The following is a 21,413-nucleotide window of genomic DNA, read 5'->3' on the forward strand; positions in this document are numbered from 1 at the left end:
CACACCCGTGGATTTCCCGACGGCATGGGCTAGCCACAATGGGAAACGGAGGATCCATGCCAGAAAACTGAGCAACGGGATGGAGAATCCCGCCATCTATATCCTGGAATATTGAGCTGCCAATCTTGCCCCTCTCTCAACCATGTCTTAATGACAGCAATGACATCATACTCCCTGTGTATGTGCCCTCAATTCATCTGCCTTGTTCGTCAGACTCCTTGCATTGAAATAAATACCATCCAATCTTGTCAAACTCCCTTGTGACTTAATTAGTCCAGAAATTCAATGCTTCCATGACTCACTTGATGTCTCTTCTAATTTTGGCTGTGCTTCTCTCCCCGCTGAACCTTCTCTCATGATCCCACCCCCCCCCCCCCCCCCCCCCCCCCACCGAGTTATTTTAAACCCTCCCCAACAGTACAAGCAAACCTCCCTGCAAGGACGCTGGTCCCATTTGGTTCAGGTGCAAACCATCTGCCTTGTACAGGTCCCAGTCATGAGGTCAACCTTTGCACGGGCAATGTTCGAGGGCTTAACATGTGTCCTTGGTTTGGGCCAAAGTGAAATCCAAAAAAGGTCACTGCAATAGAATGAAGGAAAAACTAACAACACTAAAGAATTCATGTTAATTAACAACAATTATGGACTTCTTGTGGCGACATGTAGATGGAGGTCGCATGTTGGGTGGTTCCCACCAGAGTTTTCGTTTTGTGGCCCTTTTCACCCAGTTTTGGAGGAAACCTTTATATGAGCTGTCTTCAATAAGGATCATGGGTATTCGAGGATGTCAAAAACCGCAACAAACGAATACAGCAGAAAAAGGAATGAGCGCTGGTCTGTCAGCAGGCCCAGTAGCATAGTGGTTAGCACCGTTGCTTCACAGCTCCTGGGTCCCAGGTTCAATTCCCAGCTTGGGTCCCTGTTTGTGCGGAGTCTGCACATTCCCCCTGTGTCTGCGTGGGTTTCCTCCGACTGCTCCAGTTTCCTCCCACAGTCCAAAGATTTTTTGGTTAGGTGGATTGGCCATGATAAATTGCCGCTTCATGTCCAAATAAAGGTTAGGTGGGGTTACTGGGTTACGGGGATAGGGTGGAGGTGTGGGCTTAAGTAGGGTGCTGTTTCCAAAGGCCGGTGCAGACTCGATGGGCCGAATGGCCTCCTTCTGCACTGTAAATTCTATGCTTCTATGAGTGCAGTGCGGAGTTCTGTGGGAGGAAAGATGGCGGGGGTGATCTCAATGGGCGGGGCTGTGCCCATTATAGTAGACACGTTGGCCGAGGTGATGGCGGTGAAGTTTGAGCGGCAATTTGCCAATCGTTTTGAGCAGAAAGGGAAGGAGATGATGGGAACGTTCAAACCGTCAGTGGAAGATATGGCATCGAATAAAGGAGACTCTTGGGAAGACGTTGGAGGTGGTGTGGGAGCATGGTAAGGGGTTGAAAGGGGTGGAAGAGGCATTGCCACGGCACAGCGACCAGCTCGCCTCACTGGGAGCAGAGCTGCTGAAGGTGGAGGGAAGTAATAAAGGGCTGAGAGCTAAAATGGAGGACCTGGAGAAGAGGTCACGGCAGCAGAATTTGCAGATTATGGGGCTGCCTGAGGGGATGGAAGGCTTGAGGTCAACTGGGTACTTTCGGGGGATGTTTGCGAATTGTTGTGGGGGGGTAGAGAGAAGAACATCTCCCCCACTGAAGAATGGAGGCAATTTCAACAGCATTTTAAATTAGTGGTGGGGTCAAAACTGGTGCCGATCCTTTTATTCTTTTTCTAACATTGCCAACTATACATTTCATCAAATGCAATATACAAATATATAATGAATTAACGAACACTGTACCCTTCATATTAGCTTCCCTTACCTTCTTTCCCATCTGTGATCCCATTTTTTTCTTTCCTCTCTTTCCCACTCCTCCTCTTCCACCTCCACTGGAACTCTCCCTCCTCAATTTGTCTACCTCCTACTTCTTTCCATTCCCCCATCCCCAACCATCTTTTTTACACACCCTTCTCATCTTTCCTGTTTTCTCATCCACTTACTTGAAAATATTGGCCGCAGTTTTGTTAATTTCCCATTTACACAACTGCAGAGTCTTCCATCTGTCGAACAGTTCAGACTGTTTCACCCTGCAGAACAAAGGAAACAGCTGTGTCAAATTCACGTGCAAAGAGCTACTTTCGTTATCAGGAGCCTTTTAAAGCATTTGAGGCATGTGTCACAAATTCACAAAGGGGCTGTTTAGCACAGGGCTAAATTGCTGGCTTTGAAAGCAGACCAAGCAGACCAGCAGCCCGGTTCAATTCCCGTATCAGCCTCCCCAAACAGGTGCCGGAATGTGGCGAAGACTAGGGGCTTTTCACAGTAACTTCATTGAAGCCTACTCGTGACAATAAGCCATTTTCATGTTCCTCAATACTGAGTCTTTTCTGCACAATCAGCAGCAGAGTATTAATCAGAAATTCGGCCGACACGGTTTTTTGCCTTCACTTCAAATTGACTCCCAAGATTGTTGACAGATTCAATGAAATGACTTCCTCCTCAGGCTGGACGGTTTTCTGCTGACACATCATACGAGCATCAATGTTACAGTAATAATGGTGCTAAAACAACAGCAGTTTTAGTAATTGAGCCTTAGCCACAGAGATCATACCAAAAGTAAATGCAATAATAGATACCTAATTTTACATTCAGCTCAACCTTCCATCATCATTTATTCCTGCCATACCAAAAGGATATTAGTAAGACCAGACTTTTTGAAATAATCGTTGATGGTTGTCGTGGGCACCATTACTCAGACTAGCTTTCAATTCCAGATTTATTAATTGTATTTAAATTACACCAGCTGCCATTGTGGCATTTGAATCCATGTCCCCAAAGAATTTGCCTGGGCGGCTAGATTATTAGCCCAATGACATTACTACAGAATCCCCACAGTGCAGGAGGAGGCCATTCAGCCCATCAAGTCTGCACCAGCCTTCCAAAAGATCACCCCATCCATGCCCACTCCCCTGCCCTATCCCCGCAACCCCATGCATTAATCACGGCCAACCCACTTAATCTGCACATCTTTAAACCGTGGGAGGAAACTGGAGCATCCGGAGGAAACACACACAGACACGGGGAATCTATTATTTTTTTTTTCTTCTTTTTTTTTTAAATTTAGATTACCCAATTATTTTTTCCAATTAAGGGGCAATTTAGCGTGGCCAATCCACCTACTCTGCACATTTTTTTGGGTTGTGGGGGCGAAACCCACGCAGACACGGGGAGAATGTGCAAACTCCACACGGACAGTGACCCAGAGCCGGGATCGAACCTGGGACCTCAGCGCCGTGAGGCGGTTGTGCTAACCACTAGGCCACCGTGCTGCCCTGGGAATCTATTATTAAGGCAGTCAAACACTGCATTTGGAAAAGCAACTGATAATTAGAACAAGACATGTTTTTGTTATAATCCTGATACAACTTTATTAGAGTTTACTAAGGATGCAACGAGAAAGAGAGGTAAAGGTGAACTAATAAATACCTGAATTTCCAAAAGGCATTCAATAAGGTGTCACACAAAAGGCTAATAGCCAAGATAGGGGCTCATGGAGTTGGGGGTAATATCCTAGCAGGGTTGATTAATGTATAAAAGTGGGCACAAAACAGGGCTTTTCTCAAGTTGGCAGCCAGTGAATAGTGGAGTGCTGCAAAGATCAGTGTTGGGGCCTCAGCTATTTACAATCTATATTAATGACTCAGGTAAAATGACAGTGAGCAATATATCTAAGTTTGATGGTGATACCAAACTAGGTGAGAAGGAAAGCTGCGGGGAGGACAGAGAGAGGCTGAAAAGTTATATAGAAAGGTTAAGTGAGTGGACAAAAATATGGCAGATGGGGGGGGGGGGGGGGGGGGTTGATATAGAGAAATGTGAAGTTATTCACTTTGGTCATAAGAATAGAAAAACAGAATATTTTTAAAATATGAGAAACTAGTAAGTGTTGATGTTCAAGGAGACTTGGGTGTTGACGGAATGCAGAAAGATAGCATGTAGGTGCAGCAACCAATTAGAATGGCAAATGCGTGTTGGCCTTTATTGCAAGGGGATTGAAGTACAAGAATAAGGAAGTCTCGCTACAGTTGTACAGGGTTTTGGAGACCACATTTAAGGAAGGTTATACTTGCATTGGAGGAGGTACAGCAGGGGTTCTCTAAATTGTTCGCTGAGATGAGGGGATTGTCTTAAAATGAGAGGTTGAGTAAACTGGGCTGAATGAGAGGTGATCTCAATGAAACCTACAAGAGTCAAGGCTTGATGGTCACTTTCAAGGTCACTGAAAGATTGTTGCTGCTGGTCTGGGAATCTAAAACAAGGGGGTACAGTCACAGGATAAGGAGTCAATCATTTGGGACCAAGGAATTTGGTGAAGAGAGGGTGGAGGTGCTCCTTTCTTTTAGACCTTTTTGAGTCTCCAGTTTACTTTGGTAAAAGGAAAGAAGCTGATTGGTAAGTAACTGCTAAGTTATCCTACTTGCAATAAATACTTTGTAATGTAAAGGGAAGGTAGGGCAGCTCGAGTGGATTGTGGGAAGTGTTGGATGCACTGTGTGCCCTAAACAAACTAATCTGTAGGAAGTGTCACCGGCATGAACTCCCAAGTTTCAGAACACAAGTAGTGGCTGGAGTCACTGTATGCATGTTTAGGACTCGGAATAACATCGCTATTAAGCGAATGAAACAATGATTCACCAGACTAGTCCCTGGAATAGTGGGATTCAGTTATGAGGAGATATTGAGAAAACTGGGCCCACGTTCTCCAGAGTTTTGAAGAACAAAAAGTGACCTCATTGAAATTTATAAAATTCTTAAAGGGCATGACAGGCTGGTGAGTCTAGAATAGGGGACAAAGTCTCAGAATAAGGGCAGACTATTTAAGACTGGGATGAGGTGTAATTTCTTTACTCAGAGGCCAGAGTTTTTAGGATGGTGTAGTTTCCTTTCCCACCAGGAGTAGGCGGACAGCAGTTCCCCATCAATAAAGTAAAGTTGTCATATTCCCAGTTGACCAGAGGCTGCTTTCCCCTTTGAGGGGGAGAGCTAACTGGTGGTGATTTAACCTGAGGGTGGGGGTTCAGTCGCCCCCTGGTGGGGTGGGAGTTACGGGTGTGTGGGACAGGGGTTGGTGTCAAGGGCAGAGTGCTGCATACTCCCCTGGCCGCCCTGAGGTGGTCGTTCAGTTCCTTCTGGCACTGCTGGCTGCTCCCAATGGTGTAGATCGTGATGCTGACAGTCTCTGCCACCAGCACCCAGGCGCGGCAAACAGCGGCAGCTGGTAATCTCTTCACAGGCCGGGGTATCGGGTTGCCCACTTCTCGTCCATGGCATCCAAGAGGTCTCAAGCTTGGCGTCCGTGAATCTCGGTGCCGCTCTCCTTGTTGCCATCTTGTTGGCTGGTATGGTGTGTGTGGGGAGTGCAGTCTCACGGTGTTCTAAATGGCGCTGGTGCCAACCCCTCAATGGTTGCTGAATCAGTCCAGGTGCGGTGCCAGTTTAGCTGTCGTGGAAATCCACGAATCCTGCCCAAGTGTCAACACTTTCTCAGGAAGGGAGAATTCCTCCGTTAGTGCTTGTATACAATCCTTTCTACATGGCTCAGACTTCACAGACTCTTCAGAAATTCGCACAATATAATGTCTGCTGAGGTCTCGGGTTGTCAACTCTGGATGGACATATTCCAGGAAATGTCAGTGGAAGTGACATCACAGAATGCTGGCAATGAGATGCGGGTGGGTGAACTTCTTCACTGGCCCAATTTCTCATGATCCCCCACCCCCCGAGCCGGAGATTTAAAAGCGGGAGAGGAGCCGGAGATTTAAAAGCGGGAGAGGAGTCGGAGATTTAGAAGTGGGAAAGGAGCCGGAGATTTAATAGTGGGAGAGGAGCCGGAGATTTAAAAGCGGGAGAGGAGCCAGAGATTTAGAAGTGGGAAAGGAGCCGGAGATTTAAAAGCGGGAGAGGAGCCGGAGATTCAAAAGTGGGAGAGGAGCCGGAGATTTAAAAGTGGGAGAGGAGCCGGAGATTTAAAAGCGGGAGAGGAGCCGGAAATTTAAAAGTGGGAGAGGAGCCGGAGATTTAAAAGTGGGAGAGGAAATGAAAATGAAAATCGCTTATTGTCACGAGTAGGCTTCAATGAAGTTACTGTGAAAAGCCCCTAGTCGCCACATTCCGGTGCCTGTCCAGGGAGGCTGGTACGGGAATCGAACCGTGCTGCTGGCCTGCTTGGTCTGCTTTAAAAGCCAGTGATTTAGCCCAGTGAGCTAAACCAGCCCCTTAAAAATGAAGATTGCTTATTGTCATAAGTAGGCTTCAATGAAGTTACTGTGAAAAGCCCCTAGTCGCCACATTCCGGTGCCTGTCCAGGGAGGCTGATATGGGAATCGAACCGTGCTGCTGGCCTGCTTGGTCTGCTTTAAAAGCCAGCGATTTAGCCCAGTGAGCTAAACCAGCCCCTTAAAAATGAAGATTGCTTACTGTCATGAGTAGGCTTCAATGAAGTTACTGTGAAAAGCCCCTAGTCGCCACATTCCGGTGCCTGTCCAGGGAGGCTGGTATGGGAATCAAACCGTGCTGCTGGCCTGCTTGGTCTGCTTTCAAAGCCAACAATTTAGCCCAGTGTGCTAAACAGCCAGTGTAGTCAGAGATGTCAGTGTAGTCAGTGTAGTCAGGAGTCAGAGATTTAAAAGTAGGAGAGGAACCGGAGATTTAAAAGCGGGAGAGGAGCCGGAGATTTAAAAGTGGGAGAGGACCGGAGATTTAAAAGCGAGGGAGAGGAGCGACCTCCTCTAACCTAAGGGGTTAAGTGAATATCAGGTAAGCTCTTTCCTTCTTTCTTTCTTTTTCTTGTTTTATCCGCAAGCTATCTGGAGGGGATGGCAGGGAGGCAGTGCAATGTTCCTCCTGCAGAATGTTTGAGGTGAGGAATGCCGCCAGTGTCCCTGCTGAATTCACCTGTGGGAAGTGCACCCATCTCCAGCTCCTCAGAAACCGCGTTAGGGAACTGGAGCTGGAACTGGATGAACTTTGGATCATTCGGGAGGCAGAGGTGGTCATAGATAGAAGCTTCAGTGGTGTAGTTACTCTGAAGAATGAAGATAGATGGGTGATGGTGAGAGGGGCTGGGAGGAAGCAATCAGTACAGGGATCCCCTGTGGTCGTTCCCCTTAGTAACAAGTATACCGCTTTGGATACTGGTTGGGGGGGGGGGGGGGGGGGGGGGACTTACCAGGGGTAAGCCATGGGGTACAGGTTTCTGGCACAGAGCTGTTGCTGTTGCTCAGAAGGGAAGGGGGAGAGGAGTAGAGCATTAGTCACTGGGGACTCCATAGTTAGAGGGACAGATAGGAGATTCTGTGGGAAAGAGAGAGACTCGCGGTTGGTGTGTTGTCTACCAGGTGCCAGGGTCCGTGATGTCTCAGATCGTGTTTTCGGGATCCTTCAGGAGGAGGGGAAGCAGCTCCAGGTCGTGATCCACATAGGCACCAGCGACATAGATAGGAAAAGGATGGTATATAAAGCAGGTATTCAGGGAGCTAGAGTGGAATCTTAGACCTAGAACAAACAGAGTTGTTGTCTCTGGGTTGTTACCCGTTCCACGTGCTAGCGGGATGAGGAATAGGGAAAGAGAACAGTTGAACACACGGCTACAGGGCTGGTGCAGGTTGGAGGGTTTCAGATACCTGGATAATTGGGGCACATTCTGGGGTAGGTGGGAGTTCTACAAACGGGATGGTCTACACCTGAACCAGAGGGGTACCAATATCCTGGGGGGGAAATTTGTTAATGCTCTTTGGGAGGCTTTAAACTAATTCAGCAGGGGGATGGGAACCTGAATTGTAACTCCAGTATACAGGAGGTTGAGAGTAGTGAGGTCATGAGTAAAGTTTCAAGGTCGCAGGAGTGTACCGGCAGGCAGGAAGGTGGTTTGAAGTGTGACTACTTTAACGCCAGGAGCATCCAGAATAAGGTGGGTGAACTTGCGGCATGGGTTGGTACCTGGGACGTCGATGTTGTGGCCATTTCGGAGACATGGCTAGAGCAGGGACAGGAATGGTTGTTGCAGGTTCCGGGGTTTAGATGTTTCAGTAAGCTCAGGGAAGGTGGTAAAAGAGGGGGAGGTGTGGCATTGTTATTCAAAGACAGTACTACATTGGCAGAAAGGACGTTTGATGAGGACTCATCTACTGAGGTAGTATGGGGCTGAGGTTAGAAGCAGGAAAGGAGAGGTCACCCTGTTGGGAGTTTACTACAGGCCTCCAAAAAGTTCCAGAGATGTAGAGGAAAGGATTGCAAAGATGATTCTGGATAGGAGCAAAAGTAACAGGGTAGTTGTTATGGGGGACTTTAACTTTCCAAATATTGACTGGAAACGCTATAGTTCGGGTACTTTAGATGGGTCTGTTTTTGTCCAATGTGTGCAGGAGGGTTTCCTGACACAGTATGTAGATAGGCCAACAAGAGGCGAGGCCACATTGGATTTGATACTGGGTAATGAACCAGGCCAGGTGTTAGATTTGGAGGTAGGTGAGCACTTTGGTGATAGTGACCACAATTCGGTTACGTTTACTTTAGCGATGGAAAGGGATAGGTATATACCGCAGGGCAAGAGTTATAGCTGGGGGAAAGGCAATTATGATGTGATTAGGCAAGACTTTGGATGCATAGGATAGGGAAGGAAACTGCAGGGGATTACATAGATTACATAGAATTTACAGTGCAGAAGGGGGCCATTCAGCCCATTGAGTCTGCACCGGCTCCTGGAAAGAGCACCCTACCCAAGGTCAACACCGCCACCCTATCCCCATAACCCAGTAACCCCACCCAACACTAAGGGCAATTTTGGACACTTTGGGCTATTTACCCTGGCCAATCCACCTAACCTGCACATCTTTGGACTATGGGAGGAAACCGGGGCACACGGAGGAAACCCACGCACACACGGGGAGGATGTGTGGACTCCGCACAGACAGTGACCCAAGCCGGAATCGAACCTGGGACCCTGGAGCTGTGAAGCAGTTGTGCTATCCACAATGCTACTGTGCTGCTCCCAGATGTTTCCTTTTAAGAGGAACAACATAATTCGGGTCCATCAATATGATAGTCACCAAGAAATCCAATAAGAAATTCAGAAGACATTTCTTCACCAAACGAAAGGTAAGAATGTGGAACTTGCTACCATACGGAGTGAGTGAAGTGAATAAAAGACAGGCATTTGAGGGAAGTTAGACAAACATATGAGGGAGAAGGGAGCAGAGTTACAATAATAGATTTAGATGAGAAAAATAGGAGGCCCCAGTGGAGCGTAATTGCTGACATAGATTGGATGGGCCAAATGGGCTGTTTCTATACTGTATATCCTCTGTAATTCTATATAGAGCCTCTGCCTTTGAAGTTATAATGACTTACATGGAAAGTATCTTCACATCAGTGATCTCATTTCGTAGTTTCCGGCATGTTGAGGAGTTGTACACGAATGGGCCTTCACGCAACTCAAAGTATCTGCAGCAAGTAAAATTGGCATTTTTAATAACAAATTCATACAACGGACTTTCATCAATGCTAGCAGTACAATCCACTTCTCCACAAATCCTTGGACAGGTGATTTTGAACGGTTTTCTGCTCTGGATAATACTGAAGATGAGCAAGGAATCTGTGTAACAAGAGAGATGACACAATTGCACATTGTGCTAGAGCTCCAACATACCGTCCTGCTGGAGTGAGACAGTAGGGTTTGCCAATGGAACTCCCCAAGTGGCAAGTTTCCAACCTTCAAGAGCTGAGATTCTGCAGAGAAATGTTGGTTCAAACCAGGTGCCTCTGATGATGTGAAGATGCCGGCGTTGGACTGGGGTGAGCACAGAAAGAAGTCTTACAATACCAGGTTAAAAGGTTAGAGTCCAACAGGTTTGTTTCCAATCACTAGCTTTCGGAGCACAGCTCCTTCCTCAGGTGAGTGAAAAGGTGGATTCCACAACCACATATATAGACAAAGTCAATGATGCAAGATGCGAGTTTGAATGCAAGTCTTTGCAGGTAATGAAGTCTTTACAGGTCCAGATGGAGAGGGATAATCACAGATTAAAGAGGAGTGAATTGTCTCAACCAGGACAGTTGGTAGGATTTTGCAAGCCCGGGCCAGGCTCTGAAAGCTAGTGATTCAAAACAAACCTGTTGGACTTTAACCTGGTGTTGTAAGACTTCTTACTGTCCCCTCAGAGAGCAATAGCTGAGTAACCAGTGGATGCCTCTCACACAGATTATGTTGCCCAGGTATACAACATACTGGAAAGGGTTTAAAACGAATCTCCACATGTTCAGTTCAGTCTGAATAATGTACAGGGTGAGACACCAAGGTTATACTTTAAAAAAAATTAACAGACCATTTTCAAAGAAGAACTGAATCTCAGAGGAGGTTATTTTAATTTTCTCTTTCATATACTGTCATTATTTCAGCACTGCCCTCTCCCTCCTTTGCCGTGGTTTCTTAGCTCTTTTCATCCCTATAATGCATACACAATTATTCAGACTGTCTCCTAGGGTTGTCATTATTAGCTTTTCAGCTTTCTATTCATGAAGATGGAAAGAACAAAAGGCAAGAATTATTTCTCTAAGGCAAGTTGGAGCACAGGTGCATCTCACGTTCCACAGAACAAGGTGGGCCACTGCCAACTGGAGTTCCCCCTCCCCTGACCAACCTGCTTGCCTGCCAGGTCAACCTCCAAACAATACAGCATTGGTCCAGCTTCAAGGAATTCCCAGTCACAGCATGTTGCTCAAGGATGGCAAGATAACGAGGCCTGGCCCTTCATTCAGACCAAGTCTCCCATTGCAAGAATTTGCAAGTATTGTACCCATAGCTTCACATCCCGAGTTAAAATCTACCCAATGTCTCCTGCCTCAGCTCTAAAGGCCAGTGAGTCATATCGATCCTTACTGCAAACCTCCCAGCAACCTAACATGCACTGAGACTTGAAGTGTGACACATTCTGTCCTGTGCCACAGGGGTTCCCTACAGGGGCCCTGCAATGTTTTCAAGGAGTTCGCCAAATCAACATCATTCAAGGATAAATCATTTTTTTTAAATCCCATTCTGCCAGCTCGGCTGATCACCACCAATGCCAGTGGCACCTTATTTATTAATCGTAATGAGACCTTGAAATCGACTTATTTCTTTACGCAGCTCCAATAAAATGAGAATCTAACTCAGTGCACAGTGCAAGGTTGGATCAATGTGGTACAGCCACCTCTCCTCCTTCAGATCCAGTAGTGACATTTGGTAGTGTTTTCTTTTGGCTGACAGTCCATATGGCACAGGCTGTCAGAATTTTCATAGTATTTACAGTGCAGAAGGAGGCCATTCAGCCCATCGAGTCTGCACCGGCTCTTGGAAAGAGCACCCTACCAAGGTCAACAACTCCACCCTATCCCCATAACCCAGTAACCCCACCCAACACTAAGGGCAATTTTGGACCCTAAGGGCAATTTATCATGTCCAATACACCTAACCTGCACATCTTTGGACTTTGGGAGGAAACCGGAGCACCCGGAGGAAACCCACGCACACACAGGGAGGATGTGCAGACTCCGCACAGACAGTGACCCAAGCCGGAATCGAACCTGGGACCCTGGAGCTGTGAAGCGATTGTGCTAACCACAATGCTGTCCTGAGGTCATCTTTTTTCTCAATAAATTGAGAGTACCCCATTATTTTTTTCCAATTAAGGGACAATTTAGCGCGACCAATTCACATACCCTGCACATCTTTTTGGGTTGTGAGACCCATACAGATACGGGGAGAATGTGCAAACTCCACATGGACAGTGACCCAGGGCTGGGATCAAACCCAGGTCCGCAGTGCCGTGAGGCATCAGTGCTAATCACTGCATCACCGTGCTGCTCTTGTGGCCATGTTTAAACCTGAGAAGTGGCGTTTGGGTCAATGGGGTTTGGTGACTGCTTTGTGGGATGAGTGGACCGAGAACTGATCAGAATGTTGGTGCATGTTCGGTTGATTCCATCTTTCATTTAGCTGACCGCTGCTTGTCCGTGGAAGCTTTTTACAGAGCAACTGATCAGTCTGGCCACTGTTGCCAGAAATGTAGAGCCCTGCTCCCTCGAGTCCCGAGGATATCACTCACTGCAAAATGCGGGCAGCCGTGAAAGTTGACCTATTTTTTTAAGATTGGGAAGTGAACATGGAGCTCCAGCAATTCACAAGGTTTTCTGTTGTGTGTTTTTACTGTGTGTAACTTTGCTGCTGGCTTTTGCCAGAAGATAGGAACCAATACTGGGGCTGTTTAGCACAGAGCTAAATCGCTGGCTTTGAAAGCAGACCAAGGCAGGCCAGCAGCACGGTTCAATTCCCGTACCAGCCTCCCTGAACAGGCGCTGGAATGTGGCGACTAGGGGCTTTTCACAGTAACTTAATTTGAAGGCTACTTGTGACAATAAGCGATTTTCATTTCATCTTTAAATAAGTTATTTAGTGTCACACGGGATCTGTGGCATTTTTATAACTGGGAAAAGAAACCAAAGATGCAAAAAGGCTAAGCACCCTGGATCAATGATGATGAACTGAACCTCTGCCAACAGAATCAACAACCTTTTTTACTTAGAAAATGATTCACCTGGTCGGAATAGAGGTGTGAATGTTTTTAGAATATATTAACCACTTGTGACTTAAAATCTTCAAAAGGGTTTCTTGAGTAGGAAATTTTTCAGTATCAAAAGTGTGTATGAGTTAGAAACGTATTAGATTATGGGATGTTTATTCTTTTTCATCTCCACATGGCTCCTAAGGTCTGCCAATGGTGGATCCTGAGTGCATGGCTTTGGATGTAGCATTGGAAAATTAGATTGAATGGACGATATGAAGGGGTACGGAAAATGGGTGAGTGGGTGGCATGATTTGGGATGGAGGAGGCATGGTGACTAGTTATGGGGTATGAGAACTCAAGGCTAAAGGACCTAACGACTTCTTGTTATGATCCCAGTTGATGTTCCCACTCCATGGGAAGGTCCCAGAATGGAACAATAACTCAAAAGACCATAGGCGGGATTCTCCCCTACCCGGTGGGGCAGGGGGTCCCGGCGTAGCGGAGTGGCGCCAACCACTCCGATGTCAGGCCTCCCCAAAGGTGTGGAATTCTCCGCACCTTTAGGGGCCAAGCCCTCACATCGAGGGGCTAGGCCGGAGCGGTTGGCACCACGCCGACTGGCGCCAAAACCGGCTCCATCGGCCTTTGACACCCGCGCCCGGTGCCGGGGCTGGCCGAAAAGCCTTCGCCGATCGCGGGCCAGGCCACCGTGGGGGCACCCCCCCGGGATCCGATCATCCCGCGCCCCTGCCAGGACTCCAGGGGCCCGCTCACGCCGCCGATTCCGCCGCCACCAGAGGTGGTTCAAACCACGGCGGCGGGAGAGGCCTCCCAGCGGCGGGACTTTGGCCCATCGCGGGCCGAAGAATCGCCGCAGGGCGATTCCCGCCCCCGCCAATTCCCGGGTGGCGGAGAATTTCTGTCACGGCGGGGGCGGGATTCTCGGCAGCCCCAGGCGATTCTCCGACCCTGCGGGGGGGGGGGGGGGGGTCGGAGAATTTAGGCCCATAGCTTTTTTTTACAAAATGTGGGGGAACAGAGTCATTGGACCGTTAACTAGTTTTAACAGAAAGTAATTGGATTACGATACAATTACTCCCCCCTTAGTTTAACAATTCCACACATGTTTTAAGAGTAGCACAGATTACAAAGTACAGTTTAATCTAAAATAATCTCATTAACACAAAGTCTCTTTTAAGCACACAAGGTGACTGCAGCAATTACACTCTCCACTCTGAACCCCAAGTGAATGTTTGCGGATGTCTCCTCAGAACTCCGCCAGATGATTGTCACGTGAGAGTTCCCAACCTCCACACCCAAAAACACGCTTTAAAATCTTCTCTCATAATTATGCTTTGCTTTAGTGGTTTGCATTGCAAAATCCAGACCATGTATTCCAAATGACATTTCAAACAAAGCTTCCGCTCCGCTTTTCACATGAAATCCAGTCCAGGATTTTACACCACTTTACAAATTCTTTGTCTTGACTGCTGTGCAAATTGTTCACAATTGCTTTAACTCTGCATTGCTAGGCTGCATTAAAATGGCATCAAACATTTGATTTACTTTTGAATGCTGCTGTCCCACTTTAAACGGGCAGCATGGTAGCACAGTGGTTAGCACAGTTGCTTCACAGCTCCAGGATCCCAGTTTCGATTCCTGGCTTGAATCACTGTCTGTGCGGAGTCTGCATGTTCTCTCCTTGTCTGCGTGTGTTTCCTCCACATGCTCCGGTTTCCTCGCACAGTCCAAAGATATGCAGGTTAGGTGGATTGGCCATGCTAAATTGCCCTTAGTGTCCAAAAAGGTTAGGTGGGGTTACTGGGTTGCGGGGATATGCGGAGGTGTGAGCTTGAATATGGTGCTCTTTCCAAGGGCCGATGCAGACTTGATGGGCCGAATAGCCTCTTTCTGCACTGTAAATTCTTTGATTCTAAATCTGGTTACTCTAATTGTCTCTCTAACTCAAACACTTTGATTACTCTTCCTTGAATTCGTCTGAACAATATCTTGGTTTCTGTTCACTTAACCCCAGTCGTCTTTTTTTGTCCCAATTCCCTGGTTATCTGGACTATAATTTGTCCTTTAGGAAGCCTGCCTCTTTGCAGCTCCCACCTGTCCAATTTTTCTTCAGGCAGAGTTGAGAACTGTTCATTCCCCTATCTCCAACTGCCCACATATTCAGCTAAAACTAAAGTGTAACTTTATTTTATCCTTACAAGGGCCTCCAGTTGCTAAGCAACGCCTGCTTGTTCTATTTATTCTTTGCACTGTAACCCTCTCTAAGCACAATGAAATTGAAACGAGCCTCCACACATACAAACACCTTTGTCCAATATGAATCTAACTATAGGTTTTACCCTCCCAAGCACAGAAACATTAAATAAAATCCACTTAAAACTATACCCTATTTCTAATGTTTGCTAATACAAATATAAATCCCTTAAAACTACTTTTGTTTTCCTAACATTCTGAAACAACTGGGACAAAGTCGCAAAGAATTGGAGTGGGTTCTAACCAGCCCACCTTGGCACATGCCTGCACCCTGTGGCCATCTACAATCTGCTTCCAGGTCAGTGGGCCTGAGTCTATCCCCTGAGCAAAAATTGGGTTGAAACCAAGACCCGATTAAGATGGGTCCCAACTCAGTAATAGTAATAAGTAGCAAACATTAGACCCTGAGAATCTGAATCCTAACTATGCCAGGTATTTAGATTTGTCAGTCTCCACTGAAATCCTTATTTGTCTTGGTTTAACTGCAAGATTATCTATGGTGTTGAAACATTCAAAATAGGAGCAGGAGGAGGCCATTCAGCCCTTCAAGCCTGCTCCGCCATTCAATATGATCATGGCTGATCATCCAGTTCAATAGACTAATCCCGCTTTCCCCCATATCCTTTGATCACCTTTGCCCTAGGTGCGATATCCAACTGCTTCTTGAAAACACAAGATTTGACCTCAACTACTTCCTGTTTAGAAATAGTGTGACAGCCAAGTATTCATAACAACATCAAAAATCAGCAAATAAGGAATTATCAACTGGTTCATTCATTTTATTTCTGCCATAGATCACCTATAACTTATTCTTGTCTCCCGAAAGGCTAAATAATTTTGTTTAAAATGAAAATCAATGGTTCATCTTCCTCAGCATTCTACTCTGAAGAAAGACTTGCATTTATATAGTGCCTTTCATGATCACAGAATGACCTCAATGACTTTACAGTCAATGAAGCACTTTGTGAAATATATTATTGTTGTACTGTAAGAAATTTTGACAGCCAGTTTGCACAGAACAAACTTCCTCAACAACTGAGAGGGCAGGCAAGGTCTGTTTAATATCTCATCCAAAAGAACGAACGGGCGGGGAACAGAGGGAAGTAGATCCTTGGAAAATAGGCGACAGGTTTAGATAAAGGATCTGGATCGGCGCAGGCTGGGAGGGCCGAAGGGCCTGTTCCTGCGCTGTAATTTTGTTTGTTCTTTGTACCTCAGACAATGCTACCCTCCTTCAGTACAGACCGGGAGTACTACTAATAATAATAATCTTTATTAGGTGTCACAAGTAGGCTTACATTAACACTGCAATGAAGTTACTGTGAAAATCCCCTCGTCGCCACATTCCAGTGCCTATTCGGGTACACAGAGAGATAATTCAGGTTGTCCAATTCACCTAACAGCACGTCTTTCAGGACTTGTGGGAGGAAACCGGAGCACCGGGAGGAAACCCACACAGACACGGGGAGAATGTGCAGACTCCGCACAGACAGTGACCCAAGCCGGGAATCGATCCTGGAGCTGTGAAGCAACAGCCCTAACCACTGTGCTACCGTGCCATCCACGCCTTAGTTTGTGTGCTCAAGTCCTGGACTGTGGCTTAAATCCACAACCTTCCGGTTTAGAAGCTACAGCACTATCAATTGAGCCACAGCTGACATATATAGAAACATTGGAGAATCAGAGTAACTGGACACCTTCCTGAGCATGTAATCATCTTACAAGGTCATGGGAAGGGAAGATACTCTTCTTAGATCTTTCCTGATGTTTTGGTCGGGTCCTCAAAACATTAAGCTTGATGACGGGTCTTTCCTGTAGGTTTTGGTTTCTCATTGCTGACAATAATTCTCAGAAAGGCCTCTGACATGCCTGGCATGGAGATGTGACAGATTAGAGAAGCAGTAGCCTGAGGCTTGCATTGGGGCAGGTTGGCTTCATTATAAATATACAGCATGGATATATTTAAGGAGAAGCTATGTAAATATGAAAGGGAAAATAATAGAAGTTTATGTCGAAAGAAGTAGATGTTTAGTGGAAGCTCACGTGGAACAGAAGTAGGCGTGTCAGACTGAATGTACAGTACACAAAGAAACAATTAATGGAATCAGTTTGTTTAATTATAATAAGTTATTTACTTTCAATTAATGATTGCTTATTAGTTCTGTGGTGAAATCTTGGAATTTTAAAAGAAATCCTGAATTTTCCAGCCATAAAATAAAGTCACAATGGTGGCAAATCAATAAGTACATAAGGATGCATTGAATGAAATGAGGCCATTCAACCCACCAACCCCACTTTACTCAGAGACCTTCTGTCATGGCTTCATCCCACCCAAGATAAATACTTGCTGATCACCTGAGCCATTGATATCCTCCAGACCCCGCTCCTGAGTATACAACTACCCTGTCGCAAGCCTGAAGTCCTGTTTGAACTTGAGCTGAGTGCTGCAGCCTGGAGGCATGGGGATCAATCATAGCATGCTCACTAGGTCGGATCAGAGCTGAATTTAGAATCTCCCAAAGTCTTTACTGTTCAGTTTCACTTTGACGAATACACTTACTGAATTCACTGGAGAAGCAATAATAATGTTGAGTCTGTATGACCCTCTAGTGTCCTCAAAATAAGCAGCTGCTCCATATGTTTGATCAACAGTATACTGGCTCCAATTTCTGTGTGATTGCAGCCGCAGCGGAAGCCATCTGGCTCATGCTGCCTAATCAGGTGTCACAGAGCTAGATGGCACACAGAAGAGAGAGAGGAAGTTCCAGCATTGAGGACAGCATTAAGGGGCTGGTTGAGCACAGGGCTAAATCGCTGGCTTTTAAAGCAGACCCAGGCAGGCCAGCAGCACGGTTCAATTCCCCAACCAGCCTCCCCGAACAGGCGCCGGAATGTGGCGACTAGGGGTTTTCCACAGTAACTTCATTTGAAGCCTACTTGTGACAATAAGCGATTTTCATTTCATTTTCAAAGAGGGTACAGGCAGATTCAGAGCAAGATTCAATGCTCCCTTTGTAACACAATTAAATTGCAGATAAAAAAATAATCTTAAAGCATATTTAATCCAACGACACATTGAAGCCTTTAATGGACATCAATTATTTCTAAATTAACTGCAGCCTGTCTCGGTTATTGGCACACTTGACTGTGGATTTGAACTCTACATAGGATTTCAGTTGACAGTCCAGTAATGTATACCTGGAGTGCCAGGAGTGTTAAACTAGGTTCTTTCTGTCTGTTATTGTGACAAAATGTTTCCAGTTTATCTATCTCCTTTGAATGTTATGGGTTATAGCTTTGAAACAAACGTTCTTTGAAAAGAGATACTCCGATCAAAACAGCCTCCATTGCACAACATTTCTCTGGTTCTTCCTGAATCATATTAATGAAGACGATGAGTACAAAAGGGAAGGCCGTTGGGAACGGTTCCAGGGTGGGCTTCAATTTCCATTTGGACAGCGTCCAAATCCCAGGGCCAAAGAATTTCCAAAATATGGATGGATCCCCAGGAAATAACTGGCATTACCAGAGGGCTGGCCTGAGCAGGGAGCTGGAGGGCCAACTGCACTGGCAGAAGTTTGAAAAACAAATTCGATCATGTCATTTCAAAGTTGCTGCTGTCACAATAGTGATTGCCTTAGAAAGTAAAATGGGTCCCCTTGCCACCAGAATGATGATCCTGTAAGTTAGAGGGGGGAGGGGGACGGGGAGGGTGGGGAGGGGAGGGTGGGGAGAGTGGGGAGGAGGAGAGTGGGGAGGGGGAGAGGGAGTGGGAAGAGGGGGAGGGGGGAGTGGGGGAGGGGGTGGAGGAGGGAGGGGGAGGGAGATGGGGAGGGGGAGGAGTGGGGGAAGGGGGAGGAGGGACCTGGGCAATGGCGCCGATGCCCTCAGCGATGGCCTGCAGGGGCTGGTTTAGCTCACTGGGCTAAATCGCTGGCTTTTAAAGCAGGCCAGCAGCACGGTTTGATTCCCGTACCAGCCTCCCCGGACAGGCGTCGGAATATGGCGACTAGGGGCTTTTCACAGTAACTTCATTGAGGCCTACTCGTGACAATAAGCAATTTTCAATTTCAATTTTTTCAGAGACTGGCCCATGGCCTACTGAGACTGGGCCACAGCACTGAGCGCCTCTGCAATCTGCTGCTGGCTCTGGCTCATGGCTGCCTGTGAGAGGGCAGCCCTGTCCTGGGCCACGGACGCCGCCTGCACGGAAAGTCCCAGGCCTTGCATACTGCTACCCATGCCTGACACTGTCACACCCATTGCCTCCACTGCGGACGCCACCAGAGCCTGGGTGACACGCATGACCGGCACCAATCCCAGCCCCTGGACGCGGGGGGACTCCTCCACCTGCGTCTGCAGCTGCCGCAAGCCGGCCGTCACCCTCTTCGATCGTCCCTGGTTCCGTGACTGCATCGGTTCTATGGGTGGGTGTGATAACTCCAGGAGCCCGGGACCCGCCTGGTCAGCAGATGGTTGCCTGCGCCGGGCTGCCCTCCGACCGTCCGGCCCCTCGGCTGCTCCCGCCTCCACCTGCTGTACCGGGACGGCTGTGTTGTGCGCACCAGTTAGTGTCCCAGGTGTATCATCGCTAAAGTGCCCGCCCGTGGTGAGTTGTCTCTGTGATGGTGGAAGGTGTAGGTTATAGCAGTGGTGCAGTGTCATGCTCCTCATCCGACCCGAAGTCCGGGGTCCCCTGGAGTGGTGATTCCTGTCCATCCGTCCCCTGTGTGTGGGTGTCGTGTGCGTCAGTGTCCTGGGTGTCGGTGTCCTGGGTGTCGGTGTCCTGGGTGGGTGTGTCCTGGGTGTCGGTGTCCTGGGTGGGTGTGTCCTGGGTGTCGGTGTCCTGGGTGGGTGTGTCCTGTATGTGGGTCTCCTGGGTGCTTGTGTCGTGTGCGTCAGTGTCCTGGGTCGGCTGCGACGGGGCCCTGTTGCTGTGGCTGCCCTCTGTGTCGCTGGGTGTGGCCCGCCGGCGTCGCCACACTCGCACTAGATGGAGGCAGCGTACGCCTGGTACTCTGGGTCTGTCCCTGGCTCATGGGGGCACGTCCTGGGGCAGCGTCTGCCTGATGCTCCGGGTCTGTCCCTGGCTCATGGGCGCCCGGGCACGTCCTGGAGGCGGTGTATGCCTGATGGGCCGGGTCTGTCCCTGGCTCGTGGCCACCCTGGCACATCCTGGGGACGGTCAGCATCCGCAGGGACCTGTGGGTCGACGTTTGGTCCTGCAATACACAATACAGCATACATGGTTCGACACGCAGACGGGGATGGGGGAAGGGAGGATATGGGGGAAGGGAGGATATGGGGGAAGTGGAGATGTGGGGGAAGGGGGGATATTGGGGAAGGGGGATGTGGTGGAAGGGAGGATATGGGGGAAGGGGGATATGGGGGAAGGGGGGATATGGAGCAAGGGGGGATGTGGGGGGAGGGAGGATATGGGGATGGGGGAAATGGAGGAAGGGGGGATGTGGGGGGAGGGAGGATATGGGGGAAGGGAGGATATGGGGATGGGGGACATGGGGGAAGGGGGGATATGGAGGAAGGGGGGATATGGGGGAAGGGAGCATATGGGGAAGGGGGATATGGAGGATGGGGAAGGGGGATATGGGGGGGTGGGGGAAGGGGGATATAGGGTAGAGGGGGTATATGGAGAAGGGGGGACATGGGGGAAGAGAGGATATAGGGGAAAGGGGGGATATTGGGAAAGGGGGATATGGGGAAAGGGGATGTGGGGGAAGGGTGGATAAGGGGGATGTGGGGAAGGGGAGATATGGAGAAAGGGGGGATATGGGAGAAGGGGGATATGGGGGAATGGGGGGTTAAGCGAGGGGGGATATGTGCGAAGGGAAATATGTGGAAAGGGGGGCTATGGCGGAAGGGAGCTATGTGCGAAGGAGGGTATGTGGGAAGGGGGATATGGGGGAAGGGGATATGGGGGAATGGGGGTTAAGGGAGGGGGGATATGTGCGAAGGGGGATATGTAGAAAGGGGGGATATGGGGGAATGGGGATATGGGGGATGGGGAAAGGGGGATATGGGGAAAGGGGGGACATGGGGAAGGGGATATGGGGAAGGGGGGATATGGGGAAGGGGATATGGGGAAGGGGGGATATGGGGAAGGGGTTATGGGGAAGGGGGGGGTATGGGGGTAGGAGAAAGGGGGAATATGGGGAAGGGGATATGGGGAAGGGGAGATATGTTAAAGGGTGATATGGGGAAGGGGATGGGGAAAGGGGGGATATGGGGAAAGGGGGGATATGGTGGAAGGGGATATGGGGGAAGGGCATATGCGGGATGGGGATATGGAGAATATGGGGGAAGGGGGATATGTGGAAAGGGGATATGTGCAAAAGGGGGGTATGGGGGAAGGGGGATATGGGGAAAGGGGAGACATGGGGGATGGGGGATATGGGTAAGGGTGATATGGGGGCAGGGTGGATGGGAGAAAGGAGGGATATGGCAGACGGGGGTATGTGGAAAGGGGGATATGGAGGAAGGGGATA

At 48.3% G+C, this 21,413-nt stretch overlaps 1 protein-coding gene across 2 annotated transcripts in view; it reads right to left on the reverse strand.

Annotated features, from left to right (window-relative positions):
- The window catches only part of st8sia5 (ST8 alpha-N-acetyl-neuraminide alpha-2,8-sialyltransferase 5), a 95,678-nt gene that overhangs the window by 20,552 nt on the left and 53,713 nt on the right, over positions 1 to 21,413 (reverse strand). For both annotated transcript variants that reach the window (XM_038790461.1, XM_038790460.1), the window contains 2 exons: positions 9,446 to 9,538; positions 2,038 to 2,124 (listed from right to left, as the gene is read on the reverse strand). In XM_038790461.1, coding sequence (XP_038646389.1) covers positions 2,038 to 2,124; positions 9,446 to 9,538 — 180 coding nt within the window. The remainder of the gene's footprint in view (positions 1 to 2,037; positions 2,125 to 9,445; positions 9,539 to 21,413) is intronic.

The sequence above is a fragment of the Scyliorhinus canicula genome, chromosome 3 (assembly GCF_902713615.1).
Source record: "Scyliorhinus canicula chromosome 3, sScyCan1.1, whole genome shotgun sequence".
Classification (NCBI taxonomy): domain Eukaryota; kingdom Metazoa; phylum Chordata; class Chondrichthyes; order Carcharhiniformes; family Scyliorhinidae; genus Scyliorhinus; species Scyliorhinus canicula.